Here is a 17,339-nt window from a genome sequence, read left to right on the forward strand (position 1 = left end):
CAGATTACGATTAACGCATGATAATGAAATCACACATATATATGGACATGTTTGTTGTTAAGCTTACCAATGACACACAATCTTTGGCCATTTTTAGTGCAAGCACTAATAAGTAATCTATATTTTATTGCAGTTTTTTGTTGTTAGTTACCATATAAAATATATATTTTTTGTTTTTTGTTTTTTAATAATTATTTAGTACGATTGCTATACGATATCGTTAGCTCGTAAATATTGTATTATAATTCCTTATGACGTTAAGAAGTTATCAAATCATTGTAAAATACCAATAAATACGCACACACATTATGTATCGCGATCGGTTGATAACACCGCCGGCTAATACAATGCGAGTCTATAAAAGCCACTGACCAACGAATGGCCAAATTAGTTGGCCGAAATTTTTCGGACGTCTCTTAACGTGCTACGTGAGTTGGGCAAAATGTTGCCCCGAAATAAAAAGATTGGACTCCTTTTAATAGGTTTAGTGTTCTGTTTGGTCAACAGTGAAATTGGTAGGAAATATAAATATGAAAAAGTGAAAAAAAATTATATATTATAAAAAAATTAAAATTAATATAAATTCTATATACACATATAACTGTATATGAAAATAATACTAAATTTAAAACTCAGTGTGTGAGAGTGCGTTTAAAATTTCCGTGAAATATTGTGAAATTAAGCAAAAAAAAATTTAAATGGAAAATCCTTAATTACATAAAAACTCTGGATGCTAATGAATTTCAAGTACAAGCGTTTATATTTCGCAAAATAATTTATGGATTTATGGGCAAAGCAAAGTCTAAAGCAACTATAAATTTAATAATAAACTCTACAATGCTGACTAGTGATAAAAAATAACGCAAGTTTGAAGTGTGGAAACCCAAATTAAAAAAAAATGTGGAAGATAAGCGGCTAAGTTAAGATAATGTTATAAAAAAAAAAAACAACAAATCAAGCTAATATACCACAAGATATTTTGAAATTGCTCCACTGTTGATTTCCTTATTATTTTTTTATTCAAAGTGTTTCTTAATAACAGAGTATTGAAGGTCGTATATTCAACGCTTAAGAAATCAAGTATCCATGCTGGAACTGTATTTTGTGTTTCCAATACGAAAATTTATTTTTTCACAGATTTTCTTGTGCCTTTTAGAAGTCACTCATACACTTACTTGCTATGAACTCTTTTCATTAATACCTACTCCTTTATTTGGTTGAGCTTTTTCTGTGAGCTTTGGTGTTTCCCATGAAATTTTATAAGCTAATGAGTTGTGAAATTCAGAAACACTCGTAAGAACTCCCATCCAAGGATCTTTAGAATAATGGTGGTGATTCCCATATATATGATGGAAACCTATAGTTTTTTTGACAGAAGAAATAACCTCGATTTTCATTATACTATGTATAAGGAGATTCCTATTCGAGCAATCTTAAAGAATTTCGTGAGTTTTAGTTTATAAAGTTCCGAAAAAATTAGATCTCTAGAAGTATTTCATATGGCCACAATAAGAATTTCTTTAAGAGAAAATCTGATGAAGCAAATTATTTAAATGTTTATTGGTGCTCAGATTCTCACAGGGAAGAAAGTTTTACCCGTCTTGATTTACTGATTTGGTTCCGATCTGAACATTAACTTTTATAAATTTTTATAGTATAATTAAATTCTTATGCTATTATTTTTATAATATAGGGAAGATTGAGCTGAAGTTAAAGGTGACGACCTTTGGCATTCCCATTTCCTTTACTTTCATCTCGTTTACCGATCAAAGGAAACATTTTTGACACATTTAGCTTGTTAGATTCCTTTATTTAAATAGATGTCATTGGGAAAGTAATACAGATTCTAAACTTCTGGTGTCTTCATTCTTCTTTTTAAAACAAAAATGAGTACATGTTATATTTATTGTGATTAAACTTAAAGTCCAATAATAAAACATAATAATATTCCAAAATAATTTACGAATTTTTTCAATTATTTTATATGTTTGAAACTTGAAAGATTAGCTTTGATCCAGATATCTCTTTATATATTTAGCCCAAGAAAAGTCAGAAGATTTTTAAATGTTAATTACATGAATGGGTGGTTTAAGAAGTCGAAAATATTATTATATTATAGTACCTAGGGCCTACTTGGCAAAATAAAAAGTTTTCAAGATTTTTGAAAAAGGGGCGACCGCTATAAGAAAAAAAATGTATCATATATTGGTCCGAACGAGCATCTAGGTCGATGTGGTAGTGCGGTCCTTTAATCACTACACTATTAATAGAGAAATTCTGAAAGAATTCGATCCTAAAGCGTATATTTCATCAGGAGAGCACGGAATTAAACAATAGTGAGATTTAGAAAAGTACATTAGCAAAAATATAGCTATATAATTAGTGATCTATGAAGGACAACAGTGTTGCTTGTCTTGAGAAATGTTGCCTGAGATGTCTCCAATTTCATTTATATAAAAGTTCAATTGTTTGAACGCTTATCTATTGCTAAAAAACTACAAAATTTTAATTTTATTACTAATATTTTCTTCAACAAGCGTCGCACTAATCTGGCTGCCAACGTTTTAGGCGTCAAATCATATCATCATAAAGACTGTTGATAACAGTTTGCCCATACGTAATTTGAATAAAGCGTCAAACTGTAAATTCATTAACACGTAGACAGCGCAGCATATATTGGTCGCTAAAACTAAGTGTCCCTATTTCTGCGACACTTTTTCAATTTAACCATTAAAAGTTGTAAATTTTATAAATTTGAAATTAAGATCAAGGGTTTTGTGGAGAAATATTTATTTTACTATAAATCATATAGATTTTTGTTGATAAAGCATTTGCATCTATTTCAAAAGTCGCTCAAAATTTCGTAAATATTAAGGCTTTTGCAGCATAAATCTTGTTAGACAGTTAGTAAGAAAGCTTAATTTTTGTAATTTTTTATCTTGTATTATTTTTTCTTATTTATATTTATTTGTCACCAAGCACACTTCTTCGCCAGTTATTCTCATGTCTAACCAAAAATTACCGAATTGCTTTTAGTATTATGCAACTGCTGTCGAAAAATCAGTAATAAAAAGTGCCAAATATTGCTTTGAACTGTTTTCGATAAGCCAATGTATAAGGGCGCAATAAAACGTTTAGTACGAATAGGCTATAAATATTAATAACAGTCGTAAATAACAGACTCCTAACACAAGTAAGCAATTGCTTGCAGTTTTAGGATAAACAAATTTTCATAAATAACAGTGCTTAATTTTATTTTTTTGCGAAAATATTCAAATCTTTATAGACCAATTTGTTGACAACTGATATATATTTCTGCTTATATTTTTAATTTTTGATAACTCTTATGGACTCGCGCTTTTATGGTTTGCCGGCCGGCAGTGTTTTCGATGCCGCAAATACTATTATAAAAATTCCAAATTAAAAAAAAAGAGAAACAAAAAATTATAGTAAAGCTACTGAGAAAGTCATTAATAAATTAATTTTGAATTTTATCTTACGCATAAAGAATTTATGATCAAAAATGCTGCTGCTGACAGTGCGTATGAGCAACTAATTGCGAGCTGTTTATAAAAGGGTGGAATAAAAGTATATTTTATGGAAATATAATGAAATCTGATTATCAAAATGAAGGAATGGAGCTATTAGTTCTTTAATTTTATGCTTGATACTTTGCTTGAAATGGTTCTTTAACTGTCAGAAGTCGATTTCTTTTTAATTTTCAATTTTCGAAATTTCCTTCCTGGGCTCCACATGAGATGCTAGAAGATTACTGTTGGAAGCTTTCATTTTTTAAAGGAGAGATGACATTCAGATAAGAGATATGGCTTTTAATATTAGTACTAGCCTTCACTATTTTTGAAAACCACTCTGAATAAATGCAGATGTAAGCAATGAAAGAAACTTAAACGCACTACGTAAAATTAAAAAATAAAAATAAAATTACTGTTATTATAACTGAATAATTTACCAAATTAATTATGAAATTAATCACTATTAATTCAACAAATTCTTATAGCACCTACCTCCGCACTACAATGTCAGCATTGCGTTGGCGAAGACTGTGATGATCCAGCGTTGAAGGATTGCACCAACGAGAATGATCAGTGCTACATACGTCTCGATGAAAGCTTTAACTTTATTGGCATGGGCTGTGCCTCGACACTGGGGGATGAGACTGAAATTGCTAATTTAATAAGAAATAAAGAACTCTATGTGTGTTCGGCAGAGAATTGTAATGATTTCGAAAATTTGCCACAAATAAATGAATGTACCGTTTGCGATTCGGCGATGGATGTGAAATGTGCCATACAGCCTACAAATGCCGGTTCATCGAAACGCTGCGGTGCTGTGCCATATACACAGTGCTATGAACGTGTCAATATCACCAACGGTGGTACGACAGAGCGTGGTTGCATCGCTGAACTGGATGGTGATGATTTCTACAATTGCCTCAGTGGAGTGGATGAGAATTGTAAAGTTTGCACAGGAGGTGGTTGCAATACAGGGGTGAGTATGAGCGGGGATATTCATAATAATGGGTCTGATCAATTCCAAGAATAAAAAAATATTCATGTTATGACAATAAATTCTCTAGAAACCGTAATCTTTCAACTCCTTTAACATTCATTGCGATAAATGCATCTGATAGTTACGTGACTTAGCTAAACATTTAACAATCAGCCGATATGTAGGCAACAATTTTGCACACTCCTACAGAAAAATATATAAAAATATGACTTGCATCCAGTATTTTCTTTCCATTATAGATCATAATATTTATAAAGTGAAGTCTCATTATTTCCAAAAGATAAATTTCGTATCGTTATTAATAGCTTGGAAATGTCCTCCACATAGTTTTTCACAGACCCTTCATAGCTAATCTTCTGCTAAGCAATTTTTAGAATAATTTCTAATATCAACCAATTTCAACAGCTCGTCCCCGCCGACCGTCAACAATGCCAACGTTGTGACTCCGAAACGGACAGCAAGTGCAGTAGCTTGCCATCGGCGCTCTCCACATGCCCCACATATAGCAAAAACGATAAATGCGTCTCGGTCTACGAGTCGGGTGTGACCCGCCGTGGCTGCGCCAGCGAATTCACTTGCGATGAAACTGCCAAAAATTGTGAAATCTGCAGTGGTAAAGGCTGCAATAAGGCAAATCTGAAGAAACGTTCCGAGGAATTGTACGGTATTTTCCAAGACTTGCCACTGAATTGCTACACCTGCGTGGGTGAAGATTGTGAGACGAGCAAAGGCAAATTACGCAAATGTGAGGGTGACTTGCATCAGGATTGTTTAACGGTCTTCAATGCCGCTGGCAAAGTATTGGCACGCGGCTGTGAGGCAAGCATTACTGCTGAGCACCAATCACATTGCGACTCAAACCCTGCGCTGTGTTTCAATTGTAAATCGAACGGTTGCAACAACAATACCGAAGTGAAAACGAAACAACAATGTTTATATTGCTCTACAGCCGACAATGCCGACTGCGCAACAAATGTGAACGCGATCACAAGCACACGCGCATGCGTCGAAGGCTGTGTGACGGCGTTGTATGAGCGCAAAACCAAACCGAATGTCTACGATTTGGCGCGCACCTGCTTCGAGGATGTCGAATTCGATGATCGCGAGACATGCAACGCGGCGAATAACTGTGTGAAATGTACCGGCGAGAAATGTAATACGGCGCTGGTACCGGCTGAAGGACGTCTCTCTTGTTTGCACTGCAATGGTGATGATTGCGATAGTCCTGTGTCGGGTGTTTGCAGCACCTACTCGACGAGTGATCAGTGTTATATTTTCTTTGATCATGTAACACATCAGGCCGTGCGCATGGGTTGCAAGAGCAGTGAGCCAGCTGGCGCGATTTCCAATGACGCGCTGCATTATTTCCTTTGTGATGGCGATGATTGCAATAATTATGACAATTTACCGGAAGCCCATATATGTTACGCTTGCGATTCGTCAACGAATGTGAATTGTGCCATCAATCCCACAGCCATTACAGCTCAAGTCAGATGTCAAATCAATCCACACACCGACTGTTTTACGCGCATCAATGGAGGTAAGATAATACAATTTAATTGACTAGGTTTTGGGAGTTCATAATGTACGAGGTGTGTTCAAAAAATCGCTTACAATTATACACTTATGCCAGCGCTTCTTCCAATTGTCAAAACACTTCTTAAACTCGATTGTTGGAATAGCCTTTGACTCTTTCAATGGTTTCTTGTTTGCTTGTAAAACGTCGACCCCTTAAAGTTCGCTTTATTGTTGGCAATAAAGAATGATACGGAGCAATGTTTGGAGAAGGCTAGTGTATCGTTTCAATATTGGTTTTGACCAAGAATTCACGAACAAGCGTTGAAGTGTGAGCTTTTAACTAATGAAAATCGCTGTCTCTCTATCTCTCTCTTTTACATTTTTATCTCTTATGTATGTTTCAGAAACAACGATTTTGAGATTGTTCTAGCTCTAGATCCCAATAACAATATCAACCTTCCGATTCTAGTCTCTATTTGTCTTCTTAGACTTATATTTAACTGTACGCTAATCTTTGTTACGATTCCAAACATTAATAATTGCAATTCCAAAACACTCTTCCAGCTGGTCACACTGTGCGCGGCTGTATCAGCACACTGAATAATACAGAATTCCTCAGTTGCCATGAAGGCACACCCGGCGAGTACTGTCGCATTTGTACACAAAGCGACTGCAATAAAAGCGTCTTTCCCAGCAATCGTCAACGCTGTTACCGTTGCAACTCCTACGACGATCCCGATTGCGCTACGAAACCCAGTGGTTACTCCGCATGCCCGGTATTTGACAACGATGACGTTTGTGTGAGCAAAATAATCGAAGGCATTGTGCATCGCGGTTGTGGCACAGAGCTACAATGTAGCGGCGGAAAGGACTCAAAGAGTTGTCGCACCTGTGAAGGTTCGGGTTGTAATGATCATGTCTTCACGGAGTATCCGATTGGCAAGCCGGGTATTTTCCAACAATTACCCTTGAACTGTTACAATTGCAATGGCACGGAAGAGTGCGGCGGCAGTTTAGGAAATGTGCGCAAATGTGAGAATTACAAATATCAAACATGTACGTCGGTCTTTAATGCAACTGATGGGCAATTAATCGGACGCGGCTGTAGTGATGACTGGCAGAAGACGTGTGACGATGATGAGCACACATGTTACGATTGCAAGTCGAACGGTTGTAATGTGGCTAAGTCGACAGATGACTATATCGATTGTATATTTTGTGATGCGCAAGTCGACGAGCGTTGTCTGACCGATGTCGGTAAAATACGACAACATCGCGCCTGTTACAAGAGTTGTGTAACGGCATTGTATAATCGCACCAATAATGTCACGCCTGTGCGTGAATTAATACGCACCTGTCTCGATGATATGGATTTGGATGATCGTGAAATATGCGCCGATGGTAAAGACGATAATTGCAAGGCATGCAATGATGAGTATTGTAATGATGCCAATGTTGGTGAACGCATTTCATGTTATCAATGTGTGGGCGATGAATGCCAAAACCCTACACCGAAAACTTGTCGTGCTGTGACCGAAGGCGATCAATGCTTCGTGGAATATGATGAGACTAGAGCGATCGTGGAATTGGGTTGTAAGAGCAAATACGATCCGGCTGAAGTTAAGCAGCGTATTATAGCTAAACGTTTGTGGCTTTGTGATGGCGAAAATTGTAATACTATTGATGCTACGCCACCAGAAAGACAAATCTGTACCATCTGCAATTCGATAACGGATCCAAATTGTGCGATTGCGCCACAAAATATCCAATCGCAAACTACGTGCGCCAAATCACCTTACACACAATGCTACTCACGGTTGTTAAATGGTAAGTAACGGTATCTAATCAGTGCTTGCAACGCTAACAGTTGATTATATATTTAAAAATTTTGTGTTTTCTTTCAGACGGTCACACGGAACGCGGTTGTTTGGCCAACATTGAGGGTGAGGACTTCTACAACTGTTTGAAGGGCACAGATGTAGCGAAGTGCTTAGCTTGCGTTGGTGATGGATGCAATTCAGCGGTAGGTTACCATTAAAACGAAAAAAGTGTTGTATCCAGGAAAGTTTTTATTCAAAAACATGTTTAGTATATAAATTTCTCATATAGAGTTCAAAAGTAGACCTAAGTAGGCTATTTCAAAGTGTAGTTACTCGTCCGTTTGTCTGTCCCTACTTTTCTTACCACTGATACCACTAACAGTGATATATTGGTATCGACAAGGCTCTGGAGAATATTTTAAAAATGCAAGAGTTGGTAACCACAATGTAAAAACCTTGAGATCCATTTATGCATCTTTACTGGCGTAGACACCGTTTACGCGAATATAGTCGAATCAATAACCAATAATCATTTTCTCTCTGTTTGGCGCTTGGTTTGATACTAAGTGCAGCCAGGTTCTTCTCCACCTGGTCTTTCCAAAGGAGTTGAGGTCTTCCTCTTCCTCTGCTTCCACCAGCGGGAACTGCTTCGTACACTTTCGAAGCTGGAGTACTTTCGAAGCTGGAGTGCTTTCGTCCATTCGACATGACAACATGACTTACCCAGCGTAGCCTCTATCTTTTTATTTACTGAACTATGTCAATATCCTCGGGTAACTCATACAGCTCATTGTTCCATCGTCTGTGGCATTCGCCGTTGTCAATGTTTAAAGGACCACAAATCTTTTTTCAAAACCTTTCTCTCAAAAACTCCAAGTTCCGTCTCATCGGATGTTGACATCGTCCACGTTCGTTTTTGGTTCGTCGAGAGGACTTTAATTGACATTTTTGTTATGTGGTGGGCCCCAAACCAACACAATCGCCTCCAAATGCATGTATGTATGTTAGCTACCCAGATAATACTTGGTTTAAGGCCGGAAGCGTGAGCAGCTTGAGGCAACTGCAAAAGAATCGTTCCTGATCACTTCCAAGTGAACGATACTCAGGATCTTTCCTCACTTAAGTGAAATTAGATTGCCTGGATAGTTTTTGTTTTAGATACGCTTGACCGCTAAAATTAATGGCATAAAAGATCTTTAATTGAGTTAACTTTAACTGATAAGACCGGTTCTTACTAAATGTCGCTAAGCTAGAACCATCGACTTAAAAAAAATAAAAACTAACTCAATCATATCATCTGTACTTTTTAGCTCTACCCCGCAAATCGTTTGTCCTGCCATAAATGTAACTCCGCTGAATCGCCTGAATGTGAGAGTAAACCAGACGACTCCGGCTTGTGTTTGAAATATAGCGAATTCGAACAGTGTGTCACCACCATGGATAAATATGGCTATACAATACGTGGTTGTAGCTCGCAAGTCAAATGCGATTCGGATATCTGTCAGAGCTGCAATGAAGACGATTGTAATAGGAGCAATATTAAACGAAAAATCAGCGGCCAAGCAGGACAATGGCAGGAGCTACCGCTAACTTGTAATGTCTGTGATGGCAAAAGCGACTGCGCTGGCACACCAACGGAGCACGTTTGCGAAGACTACTTTGACTATTGTATGACAGTATTTGACGAGGATGGCAGTGTAGCAGCACGTGGTTGTAGCGCTGCCATTGAGGCTGTACACGGTGCGTACTGTGATGTGAACGCCGATAAATGTCAAAATTGTAACTCGAATAACTGTAATACGGTCAGCGCCTTAACGGATTATGTCGATTGTATCTTTTGTGATTCGGCCACCAATGTTAGCTGTGTTGCACACCCTGAGAATGTCGGTCAATGGCGAAAATGTAATAAATATTGTATGACAGCATTACGTCCAAGAAAACAAAATCCCAATATATTTGATTTGACACGTGGCTGTTTGGACGATAAGGAACCAGCCGATCAATTGGTATGCCGTGAAGGTAGCAGCGAATGTGTGGCATGCCAAGACGCATCCTGTAATACCGCAATATTACCAGAGAAGCGCCAATCTTGCTACATATGTGAGGGTGATGACTGCGCTACACCCGAAACGTCGGAATGTACTGCATACACGAAGAATGAGCAATGCTTCGTGTTGTTCGACACTAAAAGCGATGTGCTGCGCATGGGTTGTCGCAGCGAATTGACTGCTGCATTCATAGAACAGAATGAGCATTTGTTGTTGCTATGCGAGGATGGCGATAACTGCAATTCATTTGAGAGCTTCCCCAAACCGATTACCTGCTTCCAGTGCGACTCGGTTGAGGATGAGTCATGTGCCAATGATCCGTCAGCAATACAGGCAACAGCAACATGTGCCGGTTTGCCACATGTAGACTGCTTTGCGCGCGTACTCAGAGGTAGGCATCGAACTGATGAAAATTAAACCAACGTTTTCTTTGGAACTAACTAATTTCTATAATTACTTGCAGATGGTACCACCCAACGTGGTTGTGTCAACACACTTAGCAAATATGACCTACTCGACTGTTTGAGCGGTGACGATAGCCTCTGTCACTCTTGTAAGGATAACCTGTGTAATAAGGAGGTAAGCAATGTTGTTTCTGTTAAATTTTTAATGGACCTGGATTTCTTTCTGTTCTTTCAATAACGAATTCCTCTAATTTTACACATAATTCTTCTTTATATAAAATTAAGTGAACTTTTGATTTCTTTACCAAATCCACAGATCTTCCCACCAAATCGGCGTAGCTGTCACCGCTGCAATTCGAAAGACGATCCCACCTGCGAAAGCGCTCCAAACGCCGCTTCAGTATGTCCGTACTATGATGAATCTAACTATTGTACGGTTAAATTGGTTAATGGTTACACCTACCGTGGTTGCAGTTCTGAGTTCCAATGCGACGTTACAGACGCACAGTATTGTCGCCACTGCAACTCAGACAATTGCAATACCGTTGACTTGAGCGCCTCCGATATCGGTGAGCCGGGTAAATGGCAGGATCTGCCATTAACTTGCTACAGTTGTAAAGGCGAAGAATGCCTCAACTCGGATGGTAAACTCTCTAAATGTGAAAACAATAATCTGCAAACTTGTCTGACTGTCTTTGGTTCGTGTGGTGTGGTGAGCCGCGGTTGTAGTGACGAAGTCTTGGCCACGCAAGCAGAATACTGTGAAAACAACTCTGGCAAATGTCTTGGCTGCAAATCAAATGCTTGTAATAATGCCACCAGTTTGGAACAATATGTCGATTGTTACTCATGTGACTCAACGAAGGACATTCATTGCGCTTTGGACTTTGTTGCTAAAGACAGCAAGCAACGCAAATGTCAAGGACATTGCGCTGTCGCATTGTATCCACGCAGCAGCGCAGAAAATCCAGCCTACGAATTGGCACGCACATGTTTGGACGATCTGGAGCTTGCCGATCGTGAAAAATGCTTGGCCGGTGAGCACGAGTTCTGTGTAGCATGCGAGGGTGCGTTATGCAACACCGCTGCATTGCCGGCGAACAGACATAAGTGCTACACATGTGTGGATGACGAATGCACTGACTATAAGGTGGCCGAGTGTAGCGCCTATCAACCGAATGATCAATGTTACATAACTTTCGATGAGGAGAATAGCATTTTGGATATGGGTTGTCGCAGTGACTTCGAATCCGATGTTGTAACGGAATTAATTAAACAGAAGAAACTGAAATTGTGTGATGGTGAGGCTTGCAATGGACTGGACTTAATACCCACCGCTAAAACTTGCGCGGTATGCGATTCCGAGAGCGATGAACGCTGTGCGACCAACCCAAATCTGGTGGCCGACACGGAACGTTGTACGAATCTGCCGTACACTGATTGCTATACACGCGTGAAGGAGAGTAAGTATATTTATAATGCAATCATTCCGTTATTACACTACTTATTTATAACTGCTATATTTGAAAAATCCAATTAAAGTTTTTAGAGAGTTCCACCGAAAGCAAGCCGCTATTGAATATGTAGATTACGTAGACGTAAATCTTCTTAGGGTTCATTTAATCTAAAGATATTGAAATCGTTGGAGAACTTAAAGTCTCTAGTTATTTTTGCCATTAGGAAATACAAACAAATATTTAGCCTAAAAGAAGAATTACAAAAAGACCGTAATTCGGTGATTTCAATGGCAGATTTGGCATATCTTGAAGGATGGAAGCTGTCGTTACCTTAGCTAAGATTAACCACCACTTGACTGACGAAAGCCGTAAGCAATCTGCTCCTACTAGCCGGTTAAGTTATGGGTGTTCGACCCTTTATATAATAGTTACCTATAGGATTATCGTATAGCTCGAGGTGTCTTTTCAAACTACTTTCACGCCGAATAGTCATTGTAGTAATTATTTGATACTATAAATGCGCATTAATAATACGACAAATTTGTATCTTTCCCTATCATCTATAGATGGTCAAACCGCACGTGGTTGTCTCTCCAACTTGCCCGAGGATACCTTCTACAACTGCCTCTATGACAACAGCACACTCTGTCAGACCTGCATCGGTGATAAATGCAATGGATTAGACGTTTTCCCCACAGCACGTAGACAATGCCAACAATGTAGCTCCGAAACGGATCCGCTTTGCAGCACAGTACCGAACAGCAACAAGGTGTGTCCGATCTACAAGGAAAATGATGGTTGTGTCACCAATTTGCGCGACGGCATCACTACACGTGGCTGCGCGTCCAGCTTGAGTTGCGACGATGAGAATGACCGGAACACATGTCGCGTTTGCACCACCAGCGGCTGTAATACAGTGAACTTGGAGCGGGCTCAGGAACAAGGTGAACCCGGCAGATGGCAAGATGTGCCGATCAATTGTCGCACTTGTGAAGGAGAAGCGGAGTGCCAGAACTTGGGCATCTATCGTGTTTGCACCGGCAATTTATACCAAGGCTGTATGACTGTCTTCAACACAGCCGGTAAAGTAATACAGCGTGGTTGCAGCGACGCTGTCGAACAGAAAAATAACGAGCTTTGCAATGCGAACCCCGAAAACTGTTTGCGCTGCAACTCGAATGGTTGCAATAACGCAACACGTTTAGAGGATTACATTGACTGCATTTACTGTGACGTGGATAGCAATGGCGACTGTTTGAACAACGTTGGTGCGGTGAAGCAAACACGTAAGTGTAACAAGTACTGCATGACAGCGCTCTATCCCAAATATGATGAGCAAAACCCCGCCTATGGTTTGGCTCGCACATGCTTCGATGATATGGACTATGACGATCGTGAGGCGTGCGCCGCAGGCAAAAAGGAACATTGCCATGTTTGTGCTGAGGCTAAGTGCAATACGCAGACAGTGCCGGAGAAACGACTTAGCTGTAATGTGTGTAAGGGTGATGATTGCCAGGATCCACAGCCGCAGACATGTGCCACATATCGCGAGGGTGACAAATGTTACATACAATTCGATGAGGAACGCAGCGTTATCGCCTTCGGTTGCCGCAGCGAGTTCAGCAATGCTGAAGCTGATTACCAGCTACAAAAGAAACATTTGCTCTACTGCGATGGTGATAATTGCAATACCTTCGATGCGATTCCACCCACGCAGAGCTGTAAGGTTTGTAACTCACGCACCGATTTGTATTGCGCCACCAGTCCCGTCAACGTCACAGCCAGCACTCGTTGCGCATTATCGCCATACACCGAATGTTACACACGCATACTACAGGGTGGCCACACCGAGCGCGGTTGTCTCTCGAGCTTGTACGATGACGAATTCGTTGGCTGCTTAAACGGCAGCTCACCGAATTGTCAAGCCTGCAGGGGTGACAATTGCAATGGTGAATTGTATCCAGAAGATCGACTTTCATGCCACATTTGCGACTCCAACACGGATCCGACTTGCACAAACAAACCAGACAATGTGACCGTGTGTTCGTTGCACGTCGTCGGCGATACCTGTGTCACAGCTTACCGTGGTGATGTAACCTATCGTGGCTGCAGTTCGAGCATACGCTGTGATGCCTCACAGCCGAGATCATGTTTGCCATGCGAGGGCCCTGCTTGTAACACCATCAATTTGTCGCGTCGACAAGATGATAACTATGGCAAATGGCAAGATCTGCCATTGACTTGTCTCTCATGCAGTGGTGCGTCGTGTGCTGCTGCCAGTAGTGTAGAGTCCGTCGTTTGTGCGAACAATAACGAACAGGACTGCGTTACGGTATTCGATAGCGATAAGGTTGTGAGACGGGGATGTTACGATGCGGTTGAGCAGGAATACGGTGACTACTGTGACGAAAATCCGGCAGCTTGTTTGAATTGCAAGTCCAATTCATGCAACAATGCAACAGCACTAACGCAATACAACGAGTGCATCTACTGTGACACACAAAAGAACCTGTCCTGTCTGTGGAGCCCACAAAGCGCTGCGCAGCGAACGCGTCAATGTCAAGGTGGTTGCATGACGGCGCTATATCTCTCAGATAGTAGCAGTGATCCCGGTTACGAACTAATACGCACCTGCTTGGATGATAAGGAGGCCGCTGATCGTGTGAAATGCAACGATGAGCAGTGCCAGAGTTGCGTGGGCAGCAAGTGCAATTCTGTAGCGTTGCCGGCCGAACGTCTCAGCTGTTATCAATGTGAGGGTGACAATTGCGACGAGCCCGAACTGAAATTATGTCCACTCTACAAGAGCGAAGACAAGTGTTTCACTTGGTTCGATGAGTCGAACAGCATTAGTCAAATGGGTTGTGTGAGTTCTTTCCACGATCAGGAATTAACAGCGATCATCGCCACGAAACGTGTGCTTGTGTGCGAGGGTGACGCCTGCAATTCGTTAGATGCAGTACCGAGACCACAGAAGTGTGCCGTCTGTGATTCGAGCGAGGATTACACCTGCGCTGTGAGCGCACAAGAGATTGCCACATTCAACACCTGCAACGTTTATCCGTACACCAGCTGCTACACCAAATTGGTCAGCAACGGTAAGTATAAGAAGCATTGCGACAGCATTGAAATGTATATTAATAATGGACTTTCTCCTCCTCTCTCTCTCTACCAGATGGTTCGACAACACGTGGTTGCTTGAGTGATCTGCCAACCACAGAATTCGTAGACTGTGTTTTGGGCAATAATAAGAACTGCAGTATTTGTGTGGGAGACGGTTGTAATCGTGAGGTAAGTAAACTGAATCTGAAAGTTGTTCAGCTCTGAGCTTTTTGGGAGGAAAGTTAATGAGCTCAACGATCAGTCAGAACTTATAACACTTGAATATCTTCGAAAAACTTTTGACCAGCCCTTCAATAAAAAGCGCTATGTGGAACCACATTAAATTATTCCTCTCACCTACGCAGGTTTTCCCTGAAGATCGTCAAAAGTGCTACTCCTGTTCCAGCGAAGACGACGCTTCCTGTGAATCGAATCCCACATATCTCTTACCTTGTCCATACGTTTCGGAGACTGAAAAATGCAGAACCTCTTTAAGCAACAACATTACGATACGTGGTTGTAGCTCTGAAGTCTTGTGCGACATTAATGATAAAAACTGCGTCTCTTGCAATGGCAGCGGTTGCAATAGCATCGATCTGCTGCACCGCGCCGAAAGCGATGGCTTACATGGCGTGTGGCAGGAGTTGCCGCTAAGATGTCACATATGCGAGGGTGAACACTGTCTGCATTCGTTGGGACCAGCCTACAAATGCGCCGGCAATACAGCACAAGACTGTGTGACTGTCTTCGCGGAGAATGGTGATGTGAAGCGACGTGGCTGCTTCGAAGATGTCGAGATCTATGAGCAACGTTATTGTCGTGAAAATCCACACCTATGCTTCAACTGCAAATCGAACGAATGTAATGATGCCTGGAATAAGACCGACTATATTGAATGTAATTTCTGTAATTCCGAAACGAACCCATTGTGCTCAACCGATCCACAAAACGCTAACTTCCCCAAACGCGCCTGCAACAAGGAGTGTATGGTGGCAGTCAAGGGCTCACAGGTGATACGTTCCTGTTTGGATGACAAGGAGCTGTACCATCGTCATGAGTGTCGTGGCGATAGCGAAGAATGCTCCAGTTGTAACACACCCAATTGCAATAATTTCGATTATCCCGAAAATCACTTCAGTTGCCACGTCTGCAACGACGCTTCGTGCTTGACTAGTGTCAGTCAGCGTTGCGAGAAAGCGATCGACAATGATTTCTGTTTTGCCAAATACGAAAATGGACGACCCGAATTATTGGGCTGTGCCAGTTCGCAGAGTCAAAGCGATCTCGCAGCATGGGAATCGGCGAATAAATTGTACACATGTCTGGAAAAGGACTGTAATGAAATTTCACGTTTGCCCACTGAAGGTGTACAGTGTGTGGCCTGTAATTCAGAGCTTACGCCCGCATGTGCACAAAACCCGGCAACCGTTGCAGCCATCGCCTTATGTCCAGCACCGCAAACGCAATGTGTCACGCACTTGAATGACGGTATATAATATTTGCATTGTTTCTTCAAATAAAATATTAACTAATCTCAAATTTTATGTAAATCTACAGCGGGCCACACACTGCGCGGCTGTCTGAGCGAGTTGACTCAAAGTGAGCACGCGAATTGCTTAGCTAACGGCAAATGCACCACTTGTGAAGGAGACAAGTGTAACAATGAGGTAAGTTTCGCTCTTTGTAACAACAATAAGTTTGTAAAAAAATTATATTATTCTCTCTTTCATACAGATCTTCCCCAGCAATCGTCGTAAGTGTCACATCTGCCAGTCCAGGGTCAATGAAAATTGCTCTGCAGATCCGAATTACCTACAGGTCTGCCCCGTCTACTCGGCCAATGATCGTTGCGTGACGAAACGTAATGATTACACCGAGCGCGGTTGCGAGTCGCAAATCACTTGTGACGTCAACGATGGACAGAGATGTAACATTTGCGCTGGTGATGGCTGTAATACAGTCGAGCTGACTGGTGGTGCCACCGTGCTGTCCACAGCCAGTCTATTGACAACATTAGTGTTTGCTATTGTTGCAATGTTAGTGATTACATAGATTTAATTAAGCGAAAGGAGTCCAATTTACAACGTAAATGATTATGAATGAACAAAGCATGTTAACTACTTACTTACGTAACGATTTAGCATAAACATAACGGTTTGTATATACTTAGAGTAAAGGAAGAAAGCAATAACACAATGTGCTAGATAATGTGTATAAATAAAAATAATATTTTGCTTTTGTATAACTGAAATACTATGCAATAACGTGTCTATATACTTCGTATAGAATCACGCACTCATTAATTGAACGCTAATAAATGTACTTAGTATACATTTTTATATAGACATATGTATATAAAATTTATTCGCTTACATTGTACATTACATGTTTGTGTGAATTTTAGTTAACGAAAGTCTAAATAAAATAAAATATTTTTAATAATAATAAAAATGGTTTTAT

General features: G+C 40.5%; 2 protein-coding genes across 7 annotated transcripts in view; one reads left to right on the plus strand and one right to left on the minus strand.

The window, feature by feature from the left end:
- The window catches only part of LOC105209815 (uncharacterized), a 140,356-nt gene that overhangs the window by 29,298 nt on the left and 93,719 nt on the right, over window positions 1-17,339 (minus strand). The gene's annotated exons all lie outside the window — the stretch shown is intronic.
- LOC105209811 (uncharacterized) lies at window positions 355-17,293 on the plus strand. Its single transcript, XM_011180417.3, has 13 exons — window positions 355-515; window positions 4,019-4,509; window positions 4,936-6,070; window positions 6,613-7,875; window positions 7,953-8,071; window positions 9,179-10,307; window positions 10,380-10,495; window positions 10,637-11,783; window positions 12,344-14,875; window positions 14,953-15,068; window positions 15,245-16,367; window positions 16,437-16,546; window positions 16,614-17,293. Exons 1-13 carry the CDS (start codon window positions 443-445, stop codon window positions 16,929-16,931), a joined length of 9,672 nt encoding a protein of 3,223 aa, XP_011178719.2. The 5' UTR covers window positions 355-442; the 3' UTR covers window positions 16,932-17,293.

This window comes from Zeugodacus cucurbitae, chromosome 6 (assembly GCF_028554725.1).
Source record: "Zeugodacus cucurbitae isolate PBARC_wt_2022May chromosome 6, idZeuCucr1.2, whole genome shotgun sequence".
Lineage (NCBI taxonomy): Eukaryota > Metazoa > Arthropoda > Insecta > Diptera > Tephritidae > Zeugodacus > Zeugodacus cucurbitae.